Source organism: Bemisia tabaci, chromosome 4 (assembly GCF_918797505.1).
Source record: "Bemisia tabaci chromosome 4, PGI_BMITA_v3".
NCBI classification, from domain to species: domain Eukaryota; kingdom Metazoa; phylum Arthropoda; class Insecta; order Hemiptera; family Aleyrodidae; genus Bemisia; species Bemisia tabaci.
Window position 1 is genome coordinate 6,722,238 of NC_092796.1, and position 27,514 is coordinate 6,749,751.

Consider the following 27,514-nt stretch of genomic DNA (forward strand, 5'->3'; position numbering starts at 1 on the left):
CGTTAAATAATACAGGGTGCGGCAAAAGTCCCGGGACGGCTGCTTATTTTTTAAACGGCTACACGTAGAAAAACGAATTTTGGGGGATGTTCTTGGGTCAAAGTAAGCTACTTTTTGGCACTCCCCAAAATTTTTTTTGGGGCCCCCCCTAGGGGAGGGCGGGGGGCAACTTTTTTTTTTTCAAATGGCAACCCCCCTTTGTGATACCTCATTCGAAAGATAATAAAAAAAGAAAATATTTGGCGCAAACCGCAGGTCAAAATGTTCATTTTTGACAAAATGGCGGCCGGTCAAAGTTCAAAATGGCGGAAATTTGGCATCTCCGTTCTTTATTGACGGATTGGTGTGAAACTCAGCATTCTAGGGTTTTTCGAGATGAGAAAAACGATTCTGGCATTGGTTTTCCAGAAAAGTCAGTCCTTTTCAAAATGGCGGCGGTCAAAATGGCGGCCTCGAGCGGGAAGTTGATATTTAGGTTGCATATCGTTGGATTTGCATGAAACTTGGTATATGGGGGTATTTCGGCACGAGAAGAACGAATCTTTCATTGGATATCTGAAATTTTGACAAATTCCAAAATGGCGGCGGAAAAATTGCGGGAAATCAGTTTTACGGCTCTTTACCGATGGATTTGCATGAAACTATTTGATACTTCAAGAATCTAATGAAAGATTCCTTTATAACGAGCCAAAAACCGCCAGGATATTAAATTTCATGCAAATCCATCGGTAAAGAGCCGTAAAACTGATTTCCCGCAATTTTTCCGCCGCCCTATTTGGAATTTGTCAAAATTTCAGATATCCAATGAAAGATTCGTTCTTCTCGTGCCAAAATACCTCCAGATACCAAGTTTCATGCAAATCCAACGATATGCAACCTAAATATCCACTTTCCGCTCGAGGCCGCCATTTTGACCGCCGCCATTTTGAAAAGGACTGACTTTTCTGGAAAACCAATGCCAGAATCGTTTTTCTCATCTCAAAAAACCCTAGGATTCCGAGTTTCACACCAATCCGTCAATAAACAACGGAGATGCCAAATTTCCGCCATTTTGAACTTTGACCGGCCGCCATTTTGTCAAAAATGAACATTTTGACCTGCGGTTTGCGCCAAATATTTTCTTTTTTTATTATCTTTCGAATGAGGTATCACAAAGGGGGGGTTACCATTTGAAAAAAAAAAGTTGCCCCCCGCCCTCCCCTAGGGGGGGCCCCAAAAAAAATTTTGGGGAGTGCCAAAAAGTAGCTTACTTTGACCCAAGAACATCCCCCAAAATTCGTTTTTCTACGTGTAGCCGTTTAACAAATAAACAGCCGTCCCGGGACTTTTGCCGCACCCTGTATAGCAAATTAGGGCTGTATTGACCGAAGTCATTTCATGCTAAATAATCGATTATGATGAACCCACAGATGATGGATCTTAGAGCAATCGATTGTGTCTGATTGGATTTAAGCTATGAAGCTATGTCTCCGATGGGAGTGTATCGATTTTTATCAAATATTCGATACTTGTTTGTGACTTAGGTCTGGGGCAGATTATTGGCGTAATAAATGATGCAACCGGTTCATCCGAATCTAATTTACTCTCTCGTTTCTTGAGGCGACTTACTGATGAAAAGCTCCCCTCAAGAGAGAGAAGTCCCTTTGAAGATACTGAAGACGAATTGGATGGGGAAAAGCCATCGACACTGTGATAATTAGATTTAAAGTCAAAAGAGAATTTCAGGGAGAACGATGCCGAGTGGCCATAAGGTCTAATCATCTCCTTCTCTTTCACTGAAAACCATAAAACAAATGCAAAAAATTGTGTGCAAAAAGACTGCTTTCACAACTTTCAGAGATTTTTAACTTCATAATCTCGCATTAAAAATTTACGATTTGAGCCTCACTATTAAAACTTGTTAGATCTGTATAAATTGTCATGCCCATGCCAATTTTGATCAGTTCCACAGCCTACCGATTTTCCCATAATTTTTTACCCTTCAAGATTTGCTCATAAACATCTCTAAAAATCACATCACACTTTAGTGCAAGATGTATTGATATTGAAATTTCAAGCAATGAATACTTGCAAGTAATTCCAAAAGTTTGCAAACAGCCAATGATGCAAAATGTCTTTAAAAGTGTTTATTTTAAATGGAAGCAGTGCACATGATTCTTACCTACACATTAGACTTGTAATCTCATATGATTCATTATGTCCTGTAAACTCACGAGCATGCTTTAGGTATGAGAACAACCGATACCAAAACAAAAAAAATCCCTACCCTGCCTGCTCTCTTCCTAATTTGTAACATCCACCCACCAAGCCAAAATGGTTGCATTCTCAAGCAACCAGGCGCAATTTACGGAACGGGTTTCCTTCAGCTGGGTTTCCTTCTGCTGGGTTTGGTGATAATGCAACTGTATTCCTTGAAGTAACTATCACTTGAAGTGGGATTGAAGTAACTATCCCTCGGACATTGTTGGCGTGGCATTAGGAGAATATAATAAACGGACAGCCATTCTGGGAACTCAATTCGTAAAATGTCTCTAGATGAGGAGTGATAAAAACTATCGGAATTCCGCCCGTTGTTATCGTCCCGCACAGTCGTTCCGTCCCGAATGCCAAAAATCCAAAAAGAATTCCGGAACATTTTGACTAAGAATTCTGGAATTTTTTAGCAAGATTAAAAGTCAATAAATCCAAGACGCTTAGCCCATCGTCATTCTTTGGAACTTCGCTCAGAAAAATTCCTATCACATACCTTTACTTAAAAAACAGAATCGTTCATTGTCCTCGATAGCCTGATTACATTATGTTCTTCCAAGATCTTGGAAGAACATAATGTTAGCATAAGCATAGAGCATTCACAAGGTTAGACAGTTCATAGTTCAATCTTCACAGAAAATGACTCAGGTCCCATTTCGAAATAGTTTGAATATATTGCCGGACGGTTGGTAATGTAAATCAGAGACGATAGATGTATGAACAATTATAAAAAATTAGTCAAAAACAATTCTCAACGTTCATTTAGGAAATTGAAACAACGTTGTCACGTAAGAGGAAAAATGATGAGAACAAAAAGAGGCAATCAAACGAGGGAAGAAAATGTGTGACGTACTGCATCTTCGTGACACTTGTTGGAACTATATTGAACGTTGGAGCATGCAAGTAATTTTGGAAAGAAACAACTATCAAAAGTTTAAGTAGAGACTCGTCAAAATTTCATGTCATCCCCATTTTTGTATTTCTTCTGTATTTCTTCCGAGCAATAGCAGATTATGCCTTTAAAGATACGTTGAATTATAGTCCATAATGGTGACGTCTATTTTCATGAATTTCGATCGCCCTGACTTCTGCCATATTAACAGGGACAAAACATAGGTTTAAATTCAGTCGAATGTAATCAGAAACGAAAATAGTTTATCGAAATACGTCACTTGAATTCTCGGAACCTATCTCCTCCAGGTCAATTATCGATTATGGAACTTGAAACTCTGCACCTCGTCCTAGCTGGAATGTTCTGCGTATTTTATTTTTCAAAAAGAAAACTAACCATCATTACTTTTTAAAAGTTGCCCGGTTTTTTTCCCTGGCACAGAGAATATTTTGGCAAAAATTTCAAGCAATAAAATTGGTTAATTTTCCATCAAATTTTAAAACAAAGTTAAAATGAAACACCTCATAGGCTGCAATTGAGATACTGTTTCTTTTAGTCGTATGATACAATATCGTAAAGGTGTCTCTCGAGTCGAGTCCATAGAACTTTTTACGTGCGAGAAAAGTACACAGAAACATCAAAATACATAGTTTTCTTCAGTGATATTAAAAGATTGTAACTGTTCCTGTGTGATTTTCACCTTTCTTTAAAAAAATTTCAATGTGTTTGCAAAAAAAGAGAAATAAAAAGAAATTGCTCGTTAATGTAATTCCCTTGAAATTCGTATGCATAATTCATACTTTGAGTTTTAAGTTTTTTTAAGTTGTATGCCAGAAAATAGATAAAGGTCACTCTCTTGATTTATGAAACATTAAAGACTTTTAACAAAGAAAAAAGAGAAGAGGAACAATAATTTCTGCCCACATAATTAATTAAATAAAAACTATCTATCAAATATAATTCATAAAACATTTACATACTTTCGTTCTTAGTCGCATTCTAAGTAGTTTTGGCGGATTTATAACATAAACCGACTTCTCATCATAATCAAAATTAAAGGTAGTTATTCAGTCTTTGTGCGATATTGAATTAATTTTAATTCACAAGTCAAATCCAAAAAATCTAGATTGAAACGAGCGCTTGAGCGAAGGAATTCAACCAATTTGCCCCGTCTTTAATATCAAGATGACTCTCCAGTGAGGCAACAAACTCTTTGGTTGCTAATAAAAAGTTGAATGTATTTATGCTAAAAGGAACTATGCTTATAGACACATAGGGGTTGCGTGCAAAATTCCTCCTTTTAGCATGAATACGTCCAATTCCAAAATACCTTAATTATTATTTATCGTTTCTTCTTCGGAACTTAGGAAGTATTAACAACGAAAAGTAACATATTGCGAAACAAAAGTTGATTTTGAATTGACTATTGATCAGTACTGTAAAACGGTATGATAGCTGAGCTGTAATGACTGTTTGACCAAGTTCCAGAGTAAAAACGCCGTCACAAAGTGGCCATATTTTGCAGAGACTTCCATGTGTAATGAAGATATTGCCCTTAACTTAATTCCTTCATTATGACGTATGAACAATTAATATTCTACAATGTTAGTCATGTATTGAATAAAAATAAGTTTTTAGATGGATTGCATGGCACGTTGGATCGATCATTTTTCAAAATTTCAGGGGACAAAGACGTAACACTTTTGAATTTATCAACTTCAAGAATTTTACCTATTTGAAGTGTTTAGAGACTATTGTTAAACTACATATTAGAAGTAAATTTGTGAATAAATGAAAACCGTCACTGGTTAGCCTTCTCGACAAACATTTTGTTCCTTCACCTTCTCAGGTATAAATAACAATTGATTGATGAATTTAAAACTGAGTAGATTAAGACAGACGGATAAAAAGTTTGCATATTCTAAACTTAACAGAGATTTTCGTTTAATAACCATCCGATACAGAGCATATCATCATGTTTCTATCAGTCAACTATCAGAAGGTGAAAGGAAGTCTGCCATACTGAGTCACAAATTTAAGCTCGATACAAGGTTGGAAAGTTAGAAGTTGCTCTACGGTTCCTTTTCCAGCATTAAAATTTCATGTGATCACATCATTAATTGTACAACTTAAAAGCCGTCGCTGATTCATAATATTGTATCAATTTTCAAACGGCAATAATTTATGGCCAATTTGTACTGTCATATATTAATTTAGCCTCGAAGGTAAAACTTGATCACGTACAGTGCATGTGTCCTAGTATTGATTTAAGTATAAAGCTTTGATTAATATTACCACGAAGTCAGGTGTATATGGGTGCTGTTTAGATGTATGGATAATATTCCAATGCCCAATAATGGGTCATTGCTTTTTTTCAACCAGCAGTATTGCCGCAAGCATACTTGAGGTATATGATGTTGTCAGGAGACTACGCTTCGTGTGTGAAACATTGCGACAAGCTTTAGGCAACTATAGTGAGAAAAATCATAATGTCTACAGGTAAAAAACCAGTTGCCTCAGTAGTTTCTATTGCGCTAACGGAAACATATGTTGCATGAATGAAAAAGGGGCCTATCATGTCATGTAAAATTACAGTTCAAAAAAGTTTACATTATTCCTGATAAAAAGGTATAGCTAACTTCGTGTTTTATATTTTCTGTCACAACTAAAAATAAATAAATAAAATAAATCGCTTCTTTAACCAAAGAAGTATTTTCTTGCATCCCTCAAGGAGAAAATCTGGAAGAAACCATTTCCTTTCTAAGAAAAAGTCCACTATTTCTCAGTGCGTTGAGGTTAAACCTTACCCGCTCAACTAACTAACTAACCAACCAGGGTAAAAATACAGGTGATAATCGAGGTTAAAATGAAAGTTAAAATTGATTAGATTCAAGGTAAAATTTCTGATTGATTTTATAGCCCAGTATTATGTTGATAGACTCGAAGGGGTTTTTTTTTCTCTTTCGAGCGAAACCTCAACGAAAATATCATCAATACATTTCATAATATTACAAATGTTAATCACTACGATATTCGGGAAAAACGAAAATTAAAGCCAACAATTGACTGACAGAAATTGATTGAATTCCTCCACGGCGATTTTTTTTTAAAAAAAAAACGCACCCCCACTAAAAAGCGGGGGACCGCGATCGCTAATGAGCTTCATTCTGTAAAATCACAAATCTTATGTGCTTAATGACAGTTTGAATGGAAACAAAACGAAAAAAAAAATCAGAAACAAACATAATGCGAGAGATAAATCATGAATAAATTATTTAGGGTTTTTTTTCTGATTGCCATTTGTTTAACTATCGTTACGTTCGACGAACATGTTCGGCGCGCGTCTCCTCGGGCGTCTACAGACGCCATTAGCGGTGACGTCATCAAAAGGATTCTCCATTACACGGAATCGGATACAAAGAGTATCAATGCTAATGGGATCTTTCAATGCTACCGATGAGAGTGGATGGCTTTTCTGTGACGTACCACTAACGGCGTCTGTTGGAGTCAGAGTGCCGCCCCGCGTCAAACTCACCAGCGCAACGTCGCGTCGGAAATGATACTTGACTATATTTGATAAAAATAACTTTGAGATTCTGGTGATAAATTTGCCTGTTGGCGTCCCGTCCTCGGGGCACTCTGCTCGTTCCGGCTGGGGTCTCGGCTCCGGCCCTTTTTAGCGTCCTCTCGCCCAGCGAAGGAGGGCGTCCGCTAGCACGTCCAAATGAGCTTTTGTCTGAAACAAATCAAGCACACCTAATTTAGTCTCGGAAAATCCACCTAACATTGGGAAAAAACACATTGGATCTAGAGTCCAGAGACTCGCGTCCGCGCCGATCGCACTGTGTTTGGCGCAATGCGTGAAGTATTCATGAAGTCTTGTAGGCGCTATGCGTTTCACGCTGACCGCTTTGTATCTTTGAAAACGTAGACAAGAAAAAGGACTCTTGATTCAATCAGATTTAAGCTTAAATCAAGAGGAAATCCGCTCAAATTAAGAGGCTCGGTTCTTGATTTAAGCAAAAATCCTATTGAATCAAGAGTATTTTTTTTGTCGATGTTTTTAAGAGTCTGGACTCTAGATCCAATGTGTTTTTTTTGCAATGAATCCTAAATTCAATCCTTAATGGGTTTCTGCCGTGCTTACAAAAACGCCGTGTATACAATCTAGAGTTCACAACTTACGTATGACAAAATATTCACTGAAAAAAAAAGGTGCTTGGCTGAAGCATGTTAATTCTTGAATTTGCCGTCAAGAATTAGTTTCATCTTGATTTAAGCTGAATTTTTCTCGACACAAGAAAAATAATGCTTGGATTAGAGAAAAAGTAGTTCATATTAAGCAGCCAAATTCTTGATTCAAGAAAAAGTACTTCTAGGCGGCAAATTTAAGATTCTTTATGTGCAACCTTGGTATGAAGCTATATCCTTTAATCTGGGAAAAGGCGAGATGAGGTGTGAGCACTCCCTCAATAAATGTTAGTCCTGTATTTTTCTTAAGCGTTCATTGTTTATGGACAGCACTCGCGCTTTTGTGCCCTCTAATTTCGCACGGGGCTCCATCAAACATACAGAGTGTTTCAAAAGAAAGTAACCACCTCGAATATCTTTTGAACGAATTCGAATGGAGTTGTTCGATATTTATAAAAGATATTCAAGATAGATACTTTCTTTTGAAACACTCTGTGTGTTACCTTTGCTAAGCTGTTGCACGTACTTTTATTTTAACGAAGACAGTTCTAGACTGCTTAGTGACGTCCGAATCAAATTCTTCAGGGATGCCTTGCGTGGGAGTCCTCGCAGAAAACAAGGCTCGGGTTTACTAGGATTAATTGAAAGGCACTGGCGTTTGTATTATAGGGCGTGGGGCCTTTAAATTCCGTTAAAGGGCGGAAAAACGGAGGGAAAAAGGGACAAGTGGAGGACTAGAGGAGCTCGCCGACAGGAAGTCTCACTCGAATCGGGTGCTGCTCAAAGAAGAGCTCCGCCCGCCACCGCACTCCAAAGAGAGAAATTTAATTCCACCGTCACCACGCGTCGGTTTTGCCAAGTACAGTCGACAACCCCCCCGCCCCCCGCCCCACTAAATTCCACCCCAGCGAATGTAATTAACCGACGATCTACTCGCTGCTTATCCATGGCGCGCACTGCGATTTTCAATTCCGAAATCTGGCCGAAATCCCGATTTCCAAAAATAATTTTTTCAGAGACACAGAGAGCCTTGTCCACACGAGGAGCCTCGGGCGAAATTGTTCCAGGAACTTGTTGTAACTCGCCGTTCCTGGAATCCCTAGTTCGCGGAACTAATGCTGCATATATCCCGTAACGGCTTTGGGGAATCTTAAGGGGTCAGCCCCGAGATTTTGACCGTAAGAAAAAAATGTCAAATTTTTAGCGACATTTGAGGCCCTAATTGGCACTTATTTAAAAGTGGTTCGGAAATTAACTCTCAGATTGGTCAAATAACGAAAAACAACCAAAAAGTTGAGCTAAGTACTACTTGAGAAAACTTGACGTAATTTTTTTTTTTTTTTTAAAAAAAAACTGCCCAGAGGAATACCTACCAAAACCTTCATTAGCAATCAGTAGGCGAATTATTTCCTTAACTTTGTCCTCATATCATATGAGAAAATAGCGTTGACTTAGCGTTGACTTAAATTTTGCCTAACCCGATCGCATTGCTAAGAGTGAGAGCACGGGATGAGACGATAAACCCATATTTTTGGTAACCCGTACTAGCAAACTGAGCTATGTAATCGAGTGAGGCAAAAGTTAAAGTCGATGGTCAAAGCTATTTTTCGCCCAATTATGATTGATAAGTAAGTTGTTGAGCATGAGCATAAAATAAAATAAAATTTGGCTAAATATTTGCCCATTTCCTGAAGGGAGCAGGTCACAAATTGTTAATTAGTATTATTTCTCATATACAACATTCGAATTAATTTGATTTACCGCACTAAATGTACTAGCGAAGGTAGCGTCTATAGTTATCTCTGCGATTCAAGCGCGCGAATAGCGCAGAGGCAAAAGGGGCTACCAGCAACTAAACGTGCTCTGATGTGCTCGTATGGTATTCTTCGTAAATGAAGGCGCTTTATACACCGTGCGTTGCGTCGCGTTGCTCCTCCCATAGAAACACGCGGATAACGGGCATCACGAAGTACACGTATTACGCGTGTATCGAAATACGCCCATAATGAATTATTCGTATAACTTATGATAGTGTGAGGCAGAAGTTTAGTCTGAAGGTCAACGCTATTTTTATATTTATTGTGATTAATGAGCAACAAATTGTTGAGTAAAAATTCAAATAAAACTCGCCTAATCATGGCTGTTGAATATTGAGCTTGAGCACTGATTGAGCATTTTGGTAAGCGATTTTTTGTAAATTGGGTTAGAATTGCTGAGTCACTTGCTCAACTTCCTGGTAATAAGTTATGATTATGCGAAATCTCAGAGTTAACTTTCGAAAGTAACTTCCATATTATGGAGAAGATTGAACATAACAGCTCAGGGTCTCTGAACTTTATTCTGCCATGCTAAAGAAAAACGTAGTATGAGCTTTCCGAAGTTGCCAAACTTCTTCTGATAAAATTAATATTTCCAAGGAAACTTCTGGACATTTTTCTCCCAAATTTTAAAAGATTTTATCTCGCAATGGAGAATTTGCAGGTGTCTGAAAGATGAATTTCGTGTTTAAAAGGGAAACTACTGAGTGAACTGAAAACGAGGATACCCCATGAACCAATCATGAATTGAACAATTATTGGAGAAGAAATATGACAAAATGATCTAATCTGCTAAAATATCATGTTTAAATGGGAAATGCCGCCAGATGACGTTCTCTAGGCGATGAATTTTCTCACTTTTGAATCCATTTTTATACTATTTCCCACATCAGAAAAAAATTATAAAAAATACTGTGAAATCAGCTCTTTAAGCACTCTCAGATGAAGCAATAAAACATGTCCATGCAAATTCTCCATTTAATCTACAGCATCTAAAAGTTCCAATGAAAAAGACTCATAAATCTCCTAAAAATGAATGTTTTATAAACGGAAATTCGGCAACATTGGGATGTTCATACGGCGTTTTCCCTTACGGCAGTATTGTCTCCGATGCGGGGTCTCAAAAGTATACCGTCTTTACGTATAAATCATATTATCTTTATCTAAAATATATCGCGTTTGAGGAGAGTGTGCGGCGAAGATAGGTTATAAAGCGGCGGAATGGATGTGTGCAACTCGCAAGCTTGTTTCCGGGCTTCGTTTTAAGGGACGATTCGGGGCCGCAATCACGGCGGTGGGTCGCGAGTCTGCGGATTTGGTCCCGAACAGCGTTAATTGGACGCCATCAACCGGAAGGGATCCCTCCACAAAGGGACCCTCCCAAATACGCCTATCTATTAAGGCACTACCACGAGCTCCACGTTCTTCTCTCATACTGCCTTTATGGGTAGAACCCATCTACTCACTAACATCCCATTGGGTTTCGGCTTATGAGCACGGTCTCATCTCAGTCTCTGCGTCCACATTGTGGCTTAAATTATCCTTTCTTTATTTTCATTTGCGGGATACAAACAATGGTCATACTTATTGAAAGTAATGGGCTGACGATGACATTGATCGACAAAGAAATGGACAAGGAAGACAAAGAGCAAATTAAAGTATCCTTGTCAGCTGGTGGTTGCAGTTTACAAGGGAGGTAAGACCTATTCAGACGTTTCTATGACATTTTAAGAACTACGCAATGGAAGTCATGAAAATTTAAGTATACTTTAAAGTAAATTTACGTCATAACTTTCAAACCCCTTGACTATTTCTCTAATGTCTACGTATTAGAACTTTCTGCTTGTTTCTAATATGAGATCACAAGTCAGCTTGACAATAGGACGAATGTTTGTTTGTTTTCTTGCAATCAAACGGGTCGTCGAAAATAATGACAAAATCCATAGGCCCTGCCACACGAGCGCAGTTTTAACGAACTAGTTCCACGAACTTCGAGCCCCAAGAACAAGTGGATTGCATTTTGCAAAAAGGAACTTACATTCTATGCAATACAATTACTAAAATCAGGCAAAAAATCAAAACAAGAATAATTTTCGTCTTGAATCTATATTTTATTGGAGTAAAGGTAAAACTTGTTTAAGTAATCATTTGTAATCAGGCTGAGGGGGGAGAGTGTTCAGCTCGGGTAGCTTACATTGGAATATTAAGGTTTTTTTTTTCCTGCTGGTTTAATGGCTTCGTGTCAAGCACCTTCAGCCAACTTTAGATAATGTTTAGTGTCCGTAGACATCGTGGGATCTCCACGCTCCAGGCTTTTCCAATTTTCAGGGATTAGGGCCGAAAAGAGTCTGTTCCAACAGATCTACTCGTCAATTCCGTGAAAATTAGACGCCACCACCGGGATTCGAACCAGGGACCTATTGACCTAGAGTCAGACGCGCTGACCACTAGGCCAACCTGGCCGGCAATATTAATTTGAGATCCTTGTTACATACAGATTGGGCCATTTCTTAGTGTTTATTCTTGAACAAGTTATAGCTGAGTTATAACAAGTTCCTGGAACCGCGCTCATGTAGACAAGACCCTAGGATAGAGTTGCAGCATTTTTGCTTCGAACGGCAGAACAGAACTCTATTGAGTTTTGTAACGTGACGCATGGAGAGTTTACGTAACGGACCGAATAGGCCACCAAACCATCAAGGATGCCACTGTTCTGCCTACACGGAGAATTGAAGGCGACTTACCGTTTTGTAGAACATACACGATTGCCGGTCTTCATCTTCCCCCGTTGGGCAGTCTATAAATCCATCACAAAGGACATGATCGTCTATACACCTATATCTACCCATCCGGTCGGGCGTTGGACACGCGAACCGCTCCATCCCGTCTTCTGAAGGCGGGCATTCTGTAACAAACGACAAAAAAGAATGTTAGCTTTTACGCACTTTATAATATATTAAGTTCCTTCCATGACAGTTGACATTTTTCACGTGTTCCTTGATTGATATTTTCCCGCTCTGGCCACACTTAATCCTCCCCCATTTGCGGGAACATCTATATTAAAGACATTCCCTTAGTATTTAAAAACTAAAAGGTACATACATTCTTGATAACAAAATCTTTAGAAATCCTATTTTATTAAATGCATCTACACAAAAAATTGTGGCAAACCATTAGAGATAACTTGTCTTGTAAATTAGGGTCAAATCACCTTAAGTGGTGCTCCATAATTTCCCCATGGTTTCAAATCCACGCTATTAAAAAATATAAAAAAATTTTATGTGGAAAAGTTGGCAACATTTAAACGTTGATCCTGCGTTTTTTCTGAAGAAGTCATTGTAGTGAATCCCTTCTTTTACTCCACTAATACTTTCTCCTCTGGTTTTTTGGTGATTTCCATTCCGCTTTTATGCCACTTTCTCTCCTGACCATCGCAAGTCATCATACTCTGTGCTCTCGAGTAATTTTCTCTTTAATTTCTACTTTCGTTTCCCTACTCAGTGTTTTCAGTTATTTTCTGATGCATATAGGTTATTGTTATCTTTTAAAAATTTTCAAGTGTTAAAAGATACGGTAATCCAGAATTCCGCGAAAGGTCTAAGAAAATATTAAAGGATTGTGCGAAAAAGGCACGAGGATTGAGCGAATAGAAACCTTAACATCTGCTACAGGCATGCGCGAATTTTAAAATGAAGTTAATATAAGGCAGGAGTTTGGTAAAACAGGAAACAATTGGTAAATAAACGCATTATTATGTTACGCTAGTTTAGGTTAGTTTGTTGACAAATCATCAATGTCTTACCCTCTCATGATAAATGAGGTGATATGATTAAATATTGGTCGAGGGTATGAAGAACTTACCTAACTTTTCTTGGAAAAAAATATTTAATCAGGAGAAACGAAGCAACGTTGAAATACGTATGCGGCGTCAAAATACAACATAGGCCTTTTGATTATATTATTCGATGCCGCGATCATTGTAACGGGAGTTCGAATAATTGCGCCAAACAGTGCAGCCGGCGTTAAACGTATATTAGCGCCTGCAAGGCTGCAGGAATACCTCACGCATTGCGCTAAACACTGCGGTCGGCGAACAGCCCATATCAGCGCCTACAAGACTGCATGAATACTTCTCGCATTGCGTCAAACGCAGTGCAGTCGGTAAGTTGGCCTGAAACGCATATTAGCGCCTACCAGAATGTATAGGAATGCTGTTGAACTGCGATTCATCATTTTTGACTTTTTGCTCAAGTTTTTACCATAATTAAAGGGGAAATATGTATCCTCATAGTAACGATTCGGAGTCTTCAATGCTACTTGGTTCTCTGTTTAAATAATTAAGCACCAGAGAACGATAGGCATAGTCTGATGTAGTTAGTCTGATTCCGATTACATCCGTCCAATTACCATAATCCCCCCATCCATGTCATTTCCTCTCCGTTCCTCCCGCCTTCCTTCAAAAGAGTTTGTCAGGCAGTCCCGCCCCCCTCACCCTAAGTACCTGACGTCATTTTACGAGCGGCCCCGGTAAGGCAGAATAAAGGAGGCTGTTAATGCGAGGGCATGCAACAGGTGGGGCTGCAGCTAACGATTTCTCCCCCGGCGCAAGATGAGGGGCGGGGGAGGGGCGCGGCGGGGCGCGTGCCCTTGGACTTGTTTGCGAGCTCGGATCGGTAAAGGTCAGGACAGGTGGCCGGAGCCGGGGAGGGGGAGGGGGAGGGGGACGGGGAGGGGGACGGGGACGACAAGTGTCGGTCAAGGGCCCTGCCTGGTTCATCCGATCCGTTTGTTCAGGCCTCCGGCCTGATTTTAATTATTAACTGCAACGCGGCCGCGGATAAGTCATTGACAGATCCAGCAAATTGGCAACATTGTCTACTCTCCATTTAAACCTGTGGAAATGAATCGATTTTAGGAGGGTCAGGTGTTTTAACAAAAATCGATTATTTAGCATAGCTTTGAATGGAGGAAATCCAGTGTTGCCAATTTGCTGGACCCGCATCTGGGGTCCTGTAAGAAGGATCGTTTGGAGCAAAAGGCACATGCTCATCTGGTATTGAGAGGATTTTGCAATTTTGTCATTATTTTACCGCAACAAGCTCTGGGATATATAAATAAGGCAACCTCGAAATTGGCGCTTCCGCTCAGCTGTTGCGTGTTGTTTACATGCACTTTAAAGAAAACCCAGGGTGGGGAAGGAAACGACTGCTCGATAATTTAAGAAGCTTGACATGACCGATGTAAATGACGATTTGATTCAAGCAGACTCTGATTTTTCTTGTGAGCAAGAAATTCAGATTTTTTGTAAAAAGCGTTTTACAACTCAATCGGCCCGAGACCTAACTTATTTGTGTTGCATTGTTAGTCTCATAATAATAGCGGCGAGGCTCGATGATTTTTTCTCTCGCGAATTAGAAACGTCGAGATTTAGTTAGAGTTAATTTCAGTAAATTTTACTCCGTGAATCGTGTTTTAGGTGAAACTTTGAAGGGACAAGTTGTATCGTCATGTTCCGGCCTAAGTATCATAAGCGCCATGTGACGTTTAAAAATTTCCGCCGCCATTTAATTTTTTACGGAAAAATAATTTCTAAGCATCGCATGGCGTTTGTGATACTTTGGCCGAAGGGTGAGGATATTAGAGAGCTTAAATTCGTAATTTGTGGTCCATTAACCCCTGCGAGCCGTGGTACAGACTTAGAATTTTATTTATTTTCCATCTTAGGGGTCATTTCGCCTGAAGTCATCACATATTTCATTCGGAAAACGACCATTTAATTACAACGTAATAAGCTAGCGGGGATAAAGCCTGTTGAAACTCCAAGTGCCGAGGGCCATGTCTTGGGATTTGTCCGAGGGAAATGAATAGCCCGCGGAGCGCCAACAACTCCTGGACGTTAATCCGCTGGCCGGATGACGGGGGCCGCGCTTTTAAATGTATCGTCTCCCTCGTGACTAAACAACTCAACTCCAGTCTCTAGAAAGCCCTAGAAAGCGTGGATTTTAGCGATAACAGCGCTCATCCCGCGGCGGGAGGGAGACCTTTCTATGAGTAGGGCGACGGTATAAGCCCGGTATTGCTTTGCTGAGCCCCTCTTGCACGCTTAAAATACTTAAGCACCGCAAGACAATTCAAACAAGCTTGACTTAAGCCCCAATTTACGAATGTCTACGCAGTAACTGCGGCAAGCGACTTGGCGGCTTGCTCTTACGCAGCCTTCGAATTTTCTTCGTGTCTCCGAATCTGAAGTTAGAGTCGATGAGGAGGCGTTTATGAAACTCATAACGCTGAAAATCGGGTTTTTGACTCTCTTCTAGTTTTTCACGAACCAGTAGCACAGTAATATTATACAAGTCGTGGTTTATCAAAAAGAAACCAGCATTTAATAATTCAAACTGAATAAAAGTTTTAAAAGAAGGTGCTAATTGATTCTACATAGTGCCTTTTACTTCCACTCAGTTCAACTTCCGCTCAGTTCCTTTTGATTTAATTGAAAATCCCACTTGTTCATTCTCTCAAAAGGAACTACAGGACCACATTGTTTCTTATCCAGCTTCCACAAGCACACCCCATCTTTCCACTTCCGCAAAGTTCCTTTTAGCATAAATAGTCCAAATTACCAAATGGAACTTAGCTACCTCGCGATACAATCGAGCTCCTCTGGTTTTCAACATTTCAATGATGTTCCACATATCATACTTTCGGTATGAGAAAGATACAAAAAATAGACACGGGTGTCTGATGTCCGAGTTAAATTTTGAAATTACAACATTCGTATCAATGAAGTATGCTTTATTGATCTTTAGGGGCCCTTGGACAATTTTGTCGGTCATTTCGCTTTTTATTTCTTCGGTATTGAATAGATGTTTTTATTACCATCCAAAAACTTTGATTCTTTGGTGGACGACAAAATTTTACAGTTCTTGTTCGTGAAATGTCTTGGAGCAACTGCATCTTAAATAGACATTTCTCATGGGTTAACGCCTCCAAATCGAGCATAAAGGGAAAATCCCTAAAAAAGTAGCGCTATAAACTTGCGGTTTTGCACAATTCTCACCCCTTAGAACGTACTCTTAACGTTATGTAAAAATCCCGTAAAAATTTCCCAAGACTGGTCCCAACCCACGACTCTCCGCTCCTCTCTTAGTGAAAAAAGTAGTATAACTTCTCGTCATGATAAATTCAGACTTTCAACCTTTGTTTAAAATAAAGTTGAAAAACTCATTTCAACCCAAAATACCATTTTAGGTTCTTCGTCATTTTGCATTTCACGTATGCACCTGAAACATCGCTCATAGTCAACACACTAAGACTCAACTCTCCGCAGGTCGCGGTCGGACCAATATAAAACGCCTTCAAATGCGTGTGATACTGTGCAACACACCGAAGTTTATATAGTTGTATTCTTAGGTTGCAACCTAACTCAAGTAAATTGCTCTACCAGAAACCAGATGGATAAGGACCAATATAAAACGCCCTCAAATGATGTGTTGAAACTGCTTGTGTCTCCCTTTTCCCTCAACGACTCCTCGGTTTTACTTACTTTAACCTCACAATTCCCTATTTCCGATACTCAGCTTCCAACTTCTAAGTAAAATACTGAGTATCATCTTGATCTTGGACTATAATTGCTAGGCCATCAGTAAAGCATTAGGAAAATGAGTTTCTTCGTCATTCTTAGGGACACCTCCACCGTTACAATTTTTCCCTCATTTACGTAGCACATCCGTAGTGAATTTAAAAGTAGGTAGGATAATACATACTTATTGTTTTAACCCCTTTGTGACATAAAACCCTGAGACAGGGTGCCATGACGTGTAATTCCTCTTATAACGTCAGAGGCTCGTAGACGACGTCTATACTAGGAGAAAAGTCATATGTTTCCTCTTCAGAATCATACGTAGAAAACAAGCCATGCAACGAGATGTTTGAAAATCAACTCTTGAACGAGATATTCACAAGTATTGTCATTCTCATTGTTGCCATGTAACCAATGTTTCTCGTAAGCAGTTAGGTCTTCAGTATGTTTCCCGGTGTGTGATTTAGTTTTCCTCCGTAAGTTTTGAAGAGAAAACATGTTGCGTTGAGCTTAAATTCAAATCTTGCCCAGAGGGTGTCTGAGAATCCCAATACAATTTTTCTCGGTACGAAGTATCTAGGAAGATTAGGAGGACTTTATCAGTGAAAACGTTGCAACTTCAGGGCGTTCATAGGATGTTTCTCCTGAGCACAGCAGAGCTGGCACGGATCTTGTTCGGCGATGCAGTTATTGTCGGTTCGTTGGTGGAAGAGCGCCAATCAAAAAGCTAATTTGGCACGAAATTACAGCGGGGGAGTTTTCCATGTCTCCAGGACTGCAGCATCCTTGCTACAGGATGCGCTATTATTCCCATCCATTTGACTACTGCGCTCTGTCAGGATTTTCCAACGGCTTGCCTCCAGCCTATTTGAGTATCAGACTCCCTCGGATAGTTTAAGATTAAATGGAGGCGCAACTGATCTCCGAGAAGTTGAGCTTTCCTTCATCGAAACTTCTCTCTTATCCTTGTTTGCGCTCCTCGCAGAAGCAACATTTGTCAGCCAAATATGGGGTGGGGGGAAAAAAATCTCCGAAAATAATAATATATTTTTCATTAATCGGTGTATATTGACGTCTAATAAAAGTGTGAGTTTGAATTAGGATGATGATAAGAAGGAAACAAGCTTAAAGAAAAAAGAAAAAAAGCATAAAAATAAAAGCTTCAGCTACAAATTCAATTTTTGAAACATGACCTAGATTTTTTTTTTTAATATTGTGTGTGATGAAGTTGCAAATCATTCTATCTAAATAAAATCGATTTTCTTATTTTGTGAAAGTTACACGGAAAAAATGGATTGCGGATTTAACAATTAAATTGTTAAAAAATATATCCGACATGTTTTAAATGTGTATTTTACAAAAGTGGAAAGCTAATTTAATTACGGGGTGGTTAAATTATTTGGTTTTGTTTTATTGTAACATACATACATGCATATAAGTCGCTTTACAGCACTCCCTCGCGCTCTACGACTCCTAACCTCCACTGCTCTCTTTCAAACCACAAATCTTGGGGAATTGAGCACCTACATTGAAATATGTCGGACAATTCTTTAACTACAAAATTGTTAAATCAGCAATATAATTTTTTCCGTGTAATCCTAGAGATCCACCGGGCTTTTTTTTTTTTTTTTAGCGTGTTTGAACTTTGACCCGGGAGGCATTCTATGGGCCCTTGGAAGCTAGCCGCTAAGCAGCCAAGGAGACGACCCCTTATTTAACTCGTACGTAATAAATGAACGTTTAATATTTACATTAAAACCAGTAAAAACTCAAAATTTTTGCTTCCGCGTGGATAGAAGATAATCAACATAACTCAACCCGAATTCACGAACTTAAGGTTTGGTCAATGACCAGTCGAGTTCGGTTTCACAAAAGTGTATTTTTTCCTTTGATGCAAGAAACCACTGAAGGTATCGAGGAGTAATTATGCTGCAGCAAGCGGAGAAATCTTGATTTTCATCTTGAAGCACAGTGAACTTCCTGGCAAGGCGGAAGGTCCACATTGGAACAAAGGAAGCGCTAATTTCTCAATTGCGAGGTCATTTCGTAAATTTTGAATGTGTCCACCTATTTCACCATGAATTTTCTACAAGGAAACACGTTGTCTCGCTTCATCCTTCATCTTGTCTGGTGGTCCATTGCCCCCAAAACAGACCGACTTTAAAATGCAAGGAGGGGTCGCAATTGCTCCCACGCCTTCCACAAATGACGTCATCGGCTGCTCGTATGAGCCAAGAATGAAAGAAACTTTGCTCACTTCCGCCTTTGATCGTCGGGTTGAGATGTCACTCAGTGCACACTAAAAACTCATGGACCAGCAACAAATCTGCGAGATGGAATATCAAAACACGATTTTGTGACCGTTGTCACGGACTTATCAAGTCAACCTACACGAGTAATAAAACAAGCCCGACGAGTCAGCCAATGAGGGGCAAACGCGGGACGTGCAGCTGTAGGTGGACGGTGATTGGCCGCCCGCTACATGGCCATACCTACCTACACCAATGACGCACACGAAGTGTCCCGAATAAAAATATGAATGTTTTAGGGATCACTCCTTCAAGCCAAAATAAGAATTTGTTTCTCTCACCAACTCGCAAAACACCTGGAGACAATGTCTACTCAATAATGAAATTTGCAAAAACTGCAAGTAATTTAAAGTCACAAGCTCAGCCTCGGTAAGAATAATCTGGTGCCGATCAGAGTACTGCACTCTTACCGGGACATTAATTGTGTTTAAACACAAAAGTAACATTGCCTACAACTCTGACTAGAAAAGTAGGATGGACCTGGAATCCAACATCCTATCAGTATTGTGAGAGCAACTATTCTTTTGGCTCCTTGCTTATGTGTTGTGGATTGCTTGCTTAGCCCCTTAAAATTCTGTTAAAGTTCCTGAGCACAAAAAATGTAATGCAATTTAATGGAAAATTTGCACGCACATTTTTATTGCTATATATTTGAAAGTGCTTGAGGAGCTGATTTCACAATATTTTTTATAATTTTTTCTGATGTGGGAAATAGTATAAACATGCATTTAAAAGTGAGAAAATGCACGGCCTAGTGACGTCATCTAGCGGCATTTCTCATTGAAACACACGTATTTTAGCAGATGAGATCATTTCGTCATATCTTCTCCAATAATTGATCAATTCAACAACCAAGGGTATCCTCGTGTTCAGTTCACTCAGTAGTTTCTACTGAAACACGAAATTCATCAAATTTCAGACACCTGCAAATTTTCTATTGCATCATATTTCATTTGGGTGCTCTTTTGATGTGACTGTACATCGTGATAGCGTTCTAAAAATGTGTGCAGGGGTCGCGTATTAAAGTTGGTCGATGAGAAGTGGCAACAGAGGCGTCGGTTTGCGGTGGCGCGTTCTTGTGCAGCGCCGCGCCAGAGCGGCTTGTGTAACATCTGTTGGTAATTGCACCCGTGATGAAGTGATAGAGTCATAATGGACTTGTAAACTTCCACGCAAACGATTTTATTTTATTTACGCTCCACTCTGTGCTTCACACCTCCTCGTACCGCACCGCTAGCCACGCTCCTGCCTCCACACGGCGCGAAAGCCTCCCCTTATTACTTGATACTTACTTTTCACGCCTCAGGAAACCGGATAACTTCATCCTCTCTCCTTAAAAGTTGCCCATTCAATTACGCTCCAACATCCCCGGAACAAATCTGTGGTTGTCTCACTTCGCTCTTGTTGTTTCTTTCGCCTGCTTTTTGTTTGATTACCCGGCGAGGGTAAAGTGCTTTCATTGAGCTACGTTTCTGTCAGGCTATGGAGAAACGCCGTCTTTACATTTACAATTTTACAAATTTCTTCTGGCAAACAAATTTTTAATGATGAGTCATGGTTATGTTTCTTCAGAAGATAATATATACGTTGTAAAATTCTGTGTTTTCGAAGATAAATACGTAGAAAATAATTGGTTTTTATCGGCAAAGATTGGGCAACGTCTGGAAGACAGCACGGAGAGGGCAATGAAGGCCGTGCCCGGTGATAAACTTGTTGCACTTTCTGAAAAGTTTTGAACTTTGACCGGCAGACATATCAATGCTAAAATAAACGCTTTCCAAATGAATTGATGAAGAGAAATGGAACATCACGCAAATTTGGTGTGTGTGGTTCTTTCGATAAAATTCATTTTTTTAAGCATTAATACGTTGCACTGGAGAAAAACACATTGGATTTAGAGTCCAGACTCCTAAAAACATCGACAAGAAAAAGTACTCTTGATTCAATCAGAATCTAACTTAAATCAAGAACCAAGCCTCTTAATTTAAGCGGATTTCGTCTTGATTCAAGCAAAAATCCGATTGAATCAATGCACCTGAGTAATGATGAGAAAAAATGAGAATAATCAATGCAGAGTGTGCAAACATTTAAATATCCTGAGTTAAAAAACGCTGACTATGCGAGTATAAATATTAAAGCCGAACAGAGCGGAGCGGCGTGCTGCCAGCGCAAGAGGCTCACTGGCGCCTACAAACCTAAGTGGATACTTCACGCATTGCACAATGCTTGAAGTATCCACTTAGGTTTGTAGGCGCCAATGCGCGTTTGCGGCGGTGCGGCGCCTGAAGCAACTATTTCACAACAGAGGTGTTGCACAGTATTATACGAAATTGAACGTATTAAGAATGATAGGCATGCTTTAAAAGTACAGATCTTTCCTCGCAAAATAAATCCAGATACTTATCGTACACAGGAAAAATCTAAGAGCCTTTAGCTGAGGCAAATATACAGGTTTATCCGGTTTAGATATAACAAGGTGGGAATTTCTTGAAAGATATATGTACTTAAGTCCTGTTACACCAAAGAGGTGTAGAGAGTTTTAGTGAATTCTGTCTCATGGAATTGACGCTCCTCCATTTTTACCAAAACTCTCAACTGTATATTATTCTCCGTTAGACCAAACAGACAAAACAAAAAAACAAGCAAACCCTCATTCTTCCAAGACATTATATATTTTCATCCAAAAACGTCGTGAGCAATTGTCGTTTGTATTTATATGTGGGCCAATTAACTTTGGGTCTCAAATGGCACGTGGACCAAAATTTTCGTGCCGAAAAAACGCGTGGACGTAAATTACTGGAAAAAACAGGTGCGCGGACAAAAAATCGTAGACGAAATGTCCTATAACCCATCTCGAATAATACGAATATTGAGAAAAACAATATTTGTTTAGCAATGATGGTCAAGAGACAGCAATAGACATACGTAGAGAATTAATGCACTTAATAATCTGACGATTTTCTGACCTGCAACTATTTTAACACTTCGGAGCGCGGGAGGTATATCCATTCAATTGAAGGCGTTCTAAAGCTTCCAGCGCGCCGTTACTACAATTTGCCTTGAAGTTAGTCGGTACGTTCACACACGTCATTTTATAAACGTTAAGGGTCCAAAACAGAATGTAAACAAAAGTTGAGTGACAATTTTGTGATTATTAGAGACCCTAATTTTAAAAAAAATGAGACTTGAAACGAATAAAATGACGGATGGCAGGAACGAATGAAAACAAAAAACCTCAATTTTGCAGTTTCACTATGGGTGTGTATTAATCTGCTATACAGATACGCTGAGTTTTAAGGAGGCCCTGTGTAGATGTTTCCGTTCGCTTCGATACACCCACCATTGAGTTTGATTAATGCCACTGCGTGTTGTGTTATCTCCAAGAGTCAAGCAATTGCCTCAGCATCCTTCACTCCGCGAGAATGTAAGGATGTAAAATCGATCGATATCGTAATCACACTCTAAGGAGATATAAGCGAACAAAAACGCTCGGGTTAAATTTAGTGAAAGGATTCGGAGCGTGTATCCTTGTCATCGGAGAAAGAATGAGTGAGCAATAAAAGTACTTTTTGTTTCATCCAGTCGGATCCGGATAGCCAAATTCACATAATGAAGAGGGCACGGCGGCGAGGAACTCAACCCACCCTTAATCACTGTTGCAAAGAAATCCGGCGAAGAAACGGAGGCAGGAACAGGGGTGAGAGTAGTTGAGAGCAGACGTGTGGGTGTGTGGAGTGTGGGGCTCGGGGGCGCGGGGGGGGGGGGGGGTGGAAGTCGGAAAACTAGGAGCGTGGGTGAAATGATGCAGAGGTTAAAACTATTGCGGGGGGGAGGGGGTGAACGCAACACTTTACGGTGACCTTGGCTCGGCGCGTCCGAGTCGAAGCAGATGCATCCACCCCAAGGTCGCCGAGGAGAGAGAGAGAGAAAGCCGTAAATCCGGAGCCGACGATGACGAAAACAGGGCGGGGAGATGACGTCATAGGTGGGGGTCCGCGGGGGCAGGCTGAGTCGCTGGGAATTGGCCGGACTCCAAGTGAAATCACTAATAATGCCTCGATTTCTGATGGGGGACCGGGACTGTAAAACATCCCTCTTTATGGTTTACTGTCTCTTTCTCCCCCCCCCGCTTCCACCCCGCTCCGTCTTCCTCCTTCCCACGCTGTCGCACGCCCTTTCTTTCTTTTACTGGCGTTTTTCTATCCGGGATCTTTGAATATCTCTTGTAACTAGGCCAAGCATTTCGTTATCCGCCCAAGAATTTCGGATCCCGCGGTTGCCGAGTGGATCTCTTGTAGAGTGATAAAAAAAAAGTGGTGTTGCTTAATGGCTGGATATCCATCAAGATATAGTATGGCCATATGCTCACACTAAGGTAAAGAAAATACGGATCGTAAAATTGAGATCAACGAAACGAGGTAGTGTTTATGACAGTGATGGCGGATGCGTGTGTGAGTGGTGAGGACTAAAGTGAAGCACCTTGAGAAAAAGGAATCGCATCAAAGGAAAGCAATCGCGGAGGTACAAGCAGACATGAATCAATAATAACTGATGAGTGACGTTCTCGCAATCCACATTCGGTTATTAAGACCCACTTCGCAACGTTGCTCAATTGACTCATTATTCATCATTATCAAGCCATGAAAATGCTCAACAAGTTACTCATCAGTCATCAATAATCTCAAGTTGTGATCCTACACTTAGATATTTTTTTCTTCAATCATTATTTTTGAAAACATCGAAGAAGTTCTACAGTTTGCACGATTCCCAAAGATCTCTCATCAACACATTCCGAAATTCATTTTTCCCGTGCTTTTTCATACCTATTGCTTTGTAAAGTCCCCGAAATTAAAATGACAACTGAAGACCCTTTATAAGTGTCTGAGCAGTGGTGGTTCCTTTTATATCCTCGGGGATTCAACATTCTTCATGGACAGCAACAGTCATTTCACCACCTTGACGATTGTTGAGCTTATTGAAGTAAGCAGTTTGATGACATGTTTATCAAATGTTTGGTTGCTGAGCAAATAAGAGCTCACTACCTTACCCTACAGCCAGCAAGAACTAGTAAGGAGGCATAATTGCAAGGGTTGAGAGGTGGTACCCCGAATACAGAAATTATCACTTATCGCTAAGACGCTTGCGGTAGGACTTTTCCCTAGGTAGGTGTTTCCTTATCCCTGTCAATAGACAAAATAATGAAAGAACAATAGAAATCAACAGAGATGAGCGTCAGAGGTGCGCGAACCGCGCAATAGCGCCTACAAACCTAACAGGAATACTTCAAGCATTGCGCAATGCGTGAAGTATCCCGTTTGGTTTGAAGGCGCCAGTGCGCATTTGCAGAACGCCGCAGCGTGCCACGGCGCCTCAAGCAACTATTTCACAATAGAGGTGTTGCACAGTATCGAACGAAATTGAAGGCGCTCCAGCATATTAAGAATGACAGGCATCTTTTAAGAGTACAGAGCTTTCCTCGCAAAGTAAATCAAGATGCTACGGCACAAAAAGAGAGCAGTAGTCCAAAAATTCACTGAGTCCTAGCGTCCATATTTAATAACTTTTAGTAGGTATAATTTTTGAATTAAATCAGAGAAAAACGTGACTCGATTTAGGCAGAAATATTCTTTCGTATTGACTTAAACTACACTGGAAAAAAAACACATTGGATCTAGAGTCCAGACTCTTGAAAACATCGACAGAAAAAGTAGTCTTGATTCAATCAGATTTAAGCTTAAATCAAGAACCAAGCCTCTTAATTTGAGTGGATTTCCTTTTGGTTTAAGCTTAAATCTGATTGAATCAAGAGTCCTTTTTCTTGTAAATGTTTTCAAGAGTCTGGACTCTAGATACAATGTGTTTTTTTTTCCATTGAACCTTCTTGAAAATAAAGTTGTTCCCCTCCTTAACTTCGAAAGTATATCCATGTTACTTTTGACATAAAGTCATATTGTTTGAAAGCAAGCAGATGGCAAATCTGCTTGTGATCTTCTCCAACTAAAGTCCTACCCGAATAACGGTTCTAAAGTGGCAACCGCGGAAAATTTCAAGGCGGCTGAAATATTGAGTGGTATCACTCAAGCGGATCAGAAGCATTTCCGCCCGCAACATTCGGGCGATGGGTTAAAGTTATTCAACAGAAGCCGAGAAAGGAAATGAATTAAGCGTTTTTATCCCCCCCCCCCCCTCCCCCCAGATGCCCTCTCATCCCACGCGAGAGCCAGGCGACTTGCTCTATCAATGAACTTTTCCCGTCCACTATCGTCCTACGATTATTTACGGCGCGTGCTGCTAATTTGAAACTGAAGGGACCGGAGATTTCTCTCGAATGAAAGGGTTTCCGAATTAGAGAGATCTCGAAATATAGAGAGCGGCTTCGAAATTGTGTTTTTAAATGAGTTATATAATTTGAAAGAGGGCACCAAAACCCCCTATAAATCCAAACCTCGCGCCTCTTCTTATGGACATGCCTTGCCGTCTTAGAGACAATATATAATTAGTTTAGAGATCGCGCCCTAACAATCAATAAGTCGGAAAGGTGGTTTTAGTATGGATTAGGATCGACCGATACATCTAAGGAAACAGTCCTCCAAAATATTCAGGATTTTGAATATTTTAATACGTTAAATATCTTAAAGTTGTTGCATTTATGTAATTAGGTGTTGTAATTACAGTTGAGTTATGAAAACTTGATAGTTGCTTTAATTTTTGTTGGTTTTTTAGTAAGTAATTTTTATTCGATTAAAATGGATGCACTTGTTTGGATACTTTTTTCAATAGTGAGACAGCAAAATACAAAAAGATACAAGCTGGAAGATTCGAGATCACAGTTACCGTGAATCTGTGTTGTTTGGCAAGGAAGTTGAACGATCCAACTCTGGACTTTTCGTCTTGAAAGTTACAGGGGTGGGCTGCAAAGTTTTAGGGGAGTTTCGCGGGTCTCAACGAAGTGCCCTCTGGTGGCAAAATTTGCGTCTCGGAGCTTGTCAAGGTGAAAATCCAGCCAGACCCACGTCTGGCTTGTGCTTTTGACATGCGAAACTTTCACAATAAAGGGTCGTCTGCTTGAACGCAAAATGATGCTACAAGATAACACGCGGAATATTGATTTGATCAGCGAATGTTTTTCAAATATTTTTTATGAATGAATTGTACAATCAAAAATTGACTCTACTTATTCTTTTATTATTTTTAATAATTTGTATTCTATCGATGGTTTGAGTTGAAAAATGCATATCCCAGACAGCGATGTTGTGATTATCTGTTCATGTTCTACCTTTTCAAAGGATGTTTCGTTTATTTATTCAATCGAATATCGCATTAGAAGCCGTTCTTCATGCATGAAACAGCTTGAAACCGAACCGTATTCGATATTCTCTGTTCAATACACAATTTTAATTTTCAACCGAGTCTTTTTTCTTCATCACAATACAGAGAGTGAAGATTGTTATAATGTATGACTGAATATGTTTCGCCGCAGTAATCATTTACCTTCCCGCGACTGACCCCCTCCGTGCACCGTGATAACATCTAGATGCAAGAAAACGTGCTTAATGGATGTACATATTGCATAAATGATGAAATGAAGGTGAATCCTGCCACTCAGTCCTGCCACCGGTTCATGTTTCCTTTTAGCGGAATTGCTTCATCGTAATCGACCAATAATACCTCTTCTAAATTAATTCTTTACGTAGATTTCGTTTGACTCTTGTCAGGCAGGACCTCAAGCATATATAAGTGGTTTTGCTCTTTGAATATTTCATTTAACTCAAACTTTCCAACTCCTGAACTTTGCTTTATTCGTCATTATCTCTGTCAGAGAGGACTCGACTATTTACGCGGGTGTTGTTAGGTGAACACCCGTAGATCAGTGTGTGCGCTTTACATTTTTGAAATAAGATCCGGATCTTTCATGTAGTGCAATTTCAAATTATTCGAATTAAAGATGTAATTTTTTCATTTCTGGTCATAGCTCATCGTTCTAGAGACCAGGGTGGCAAAATTTCATGAAAAATAAAACCTTGAAATTTCATGAAAAATAAAATCTTGAAATTTCTCGTGAAATCTTTCTCGAAATTTCAGAAATTTATGAAAGATATTGAAAAATAACGGCTCCTTTTCATGTTCCGTAAAATGTAAAAATTGTGACTGTCTTCTATTTTTGTGTGTTTGAGTGCGGGTTGCATACTCTAGCCCGTGAAAAATATAAAATATTTCACAGCCTCGTGAAATTTCATGAAATATTTCCAATTTTTCATTTCTTTCTTACATTTCATGCCACCCTGCTAGAGATATACTAGCCGGGGACAATCTCCATGATTAATGCTGCGATTGGCAGATGAAAGCCTCGAGTCGAGCCCAGCATTCTCCTTAAATTTTGAAAAAATATTATCTCAGAGGCAGCTTTTTTAAGGGCGCAAAATGCACTCTAAGGATTGAACCATACGTAGCGGCTTGAAGGCGTACCGACCTGCTA

The 27,514-nt window shown here is 39.8% G+C and overlaps 1 protein-coding gene across 1 annotated transcript; it reads right to left on the reverse strand.

Moving 5' to 3' along the window:
- Positions 1 to 1,233: 1,233 nt before the first annotated feature.
- jeb (low-density lipoprotein receptor domain-containing jelly belly protein) lies at positions 1,234 to 12,141 on the reverse strand. The gene is made up of 2 exons (XM_072299209.1): positions 11,895 to 12,141; positions 1,234 to 6,878 (listed from the first exon to the last, which is right to left on the reverse strand). The coding sequence occupies exons 1-2, from the start codon at positions 12,030 to 12,032 to the stop codon at positions 6,819 to 6,821; spliced, it is 198 nt and encodes a 65-aa protein (XP_072155310.1). The 5' UTR covers positions 12,033 to 12,141; the 3' UTR covers positions 1,234 to 6,818.
- Positions 12,142 to 27,514: the final 15,373 nt, after the last annotated feature.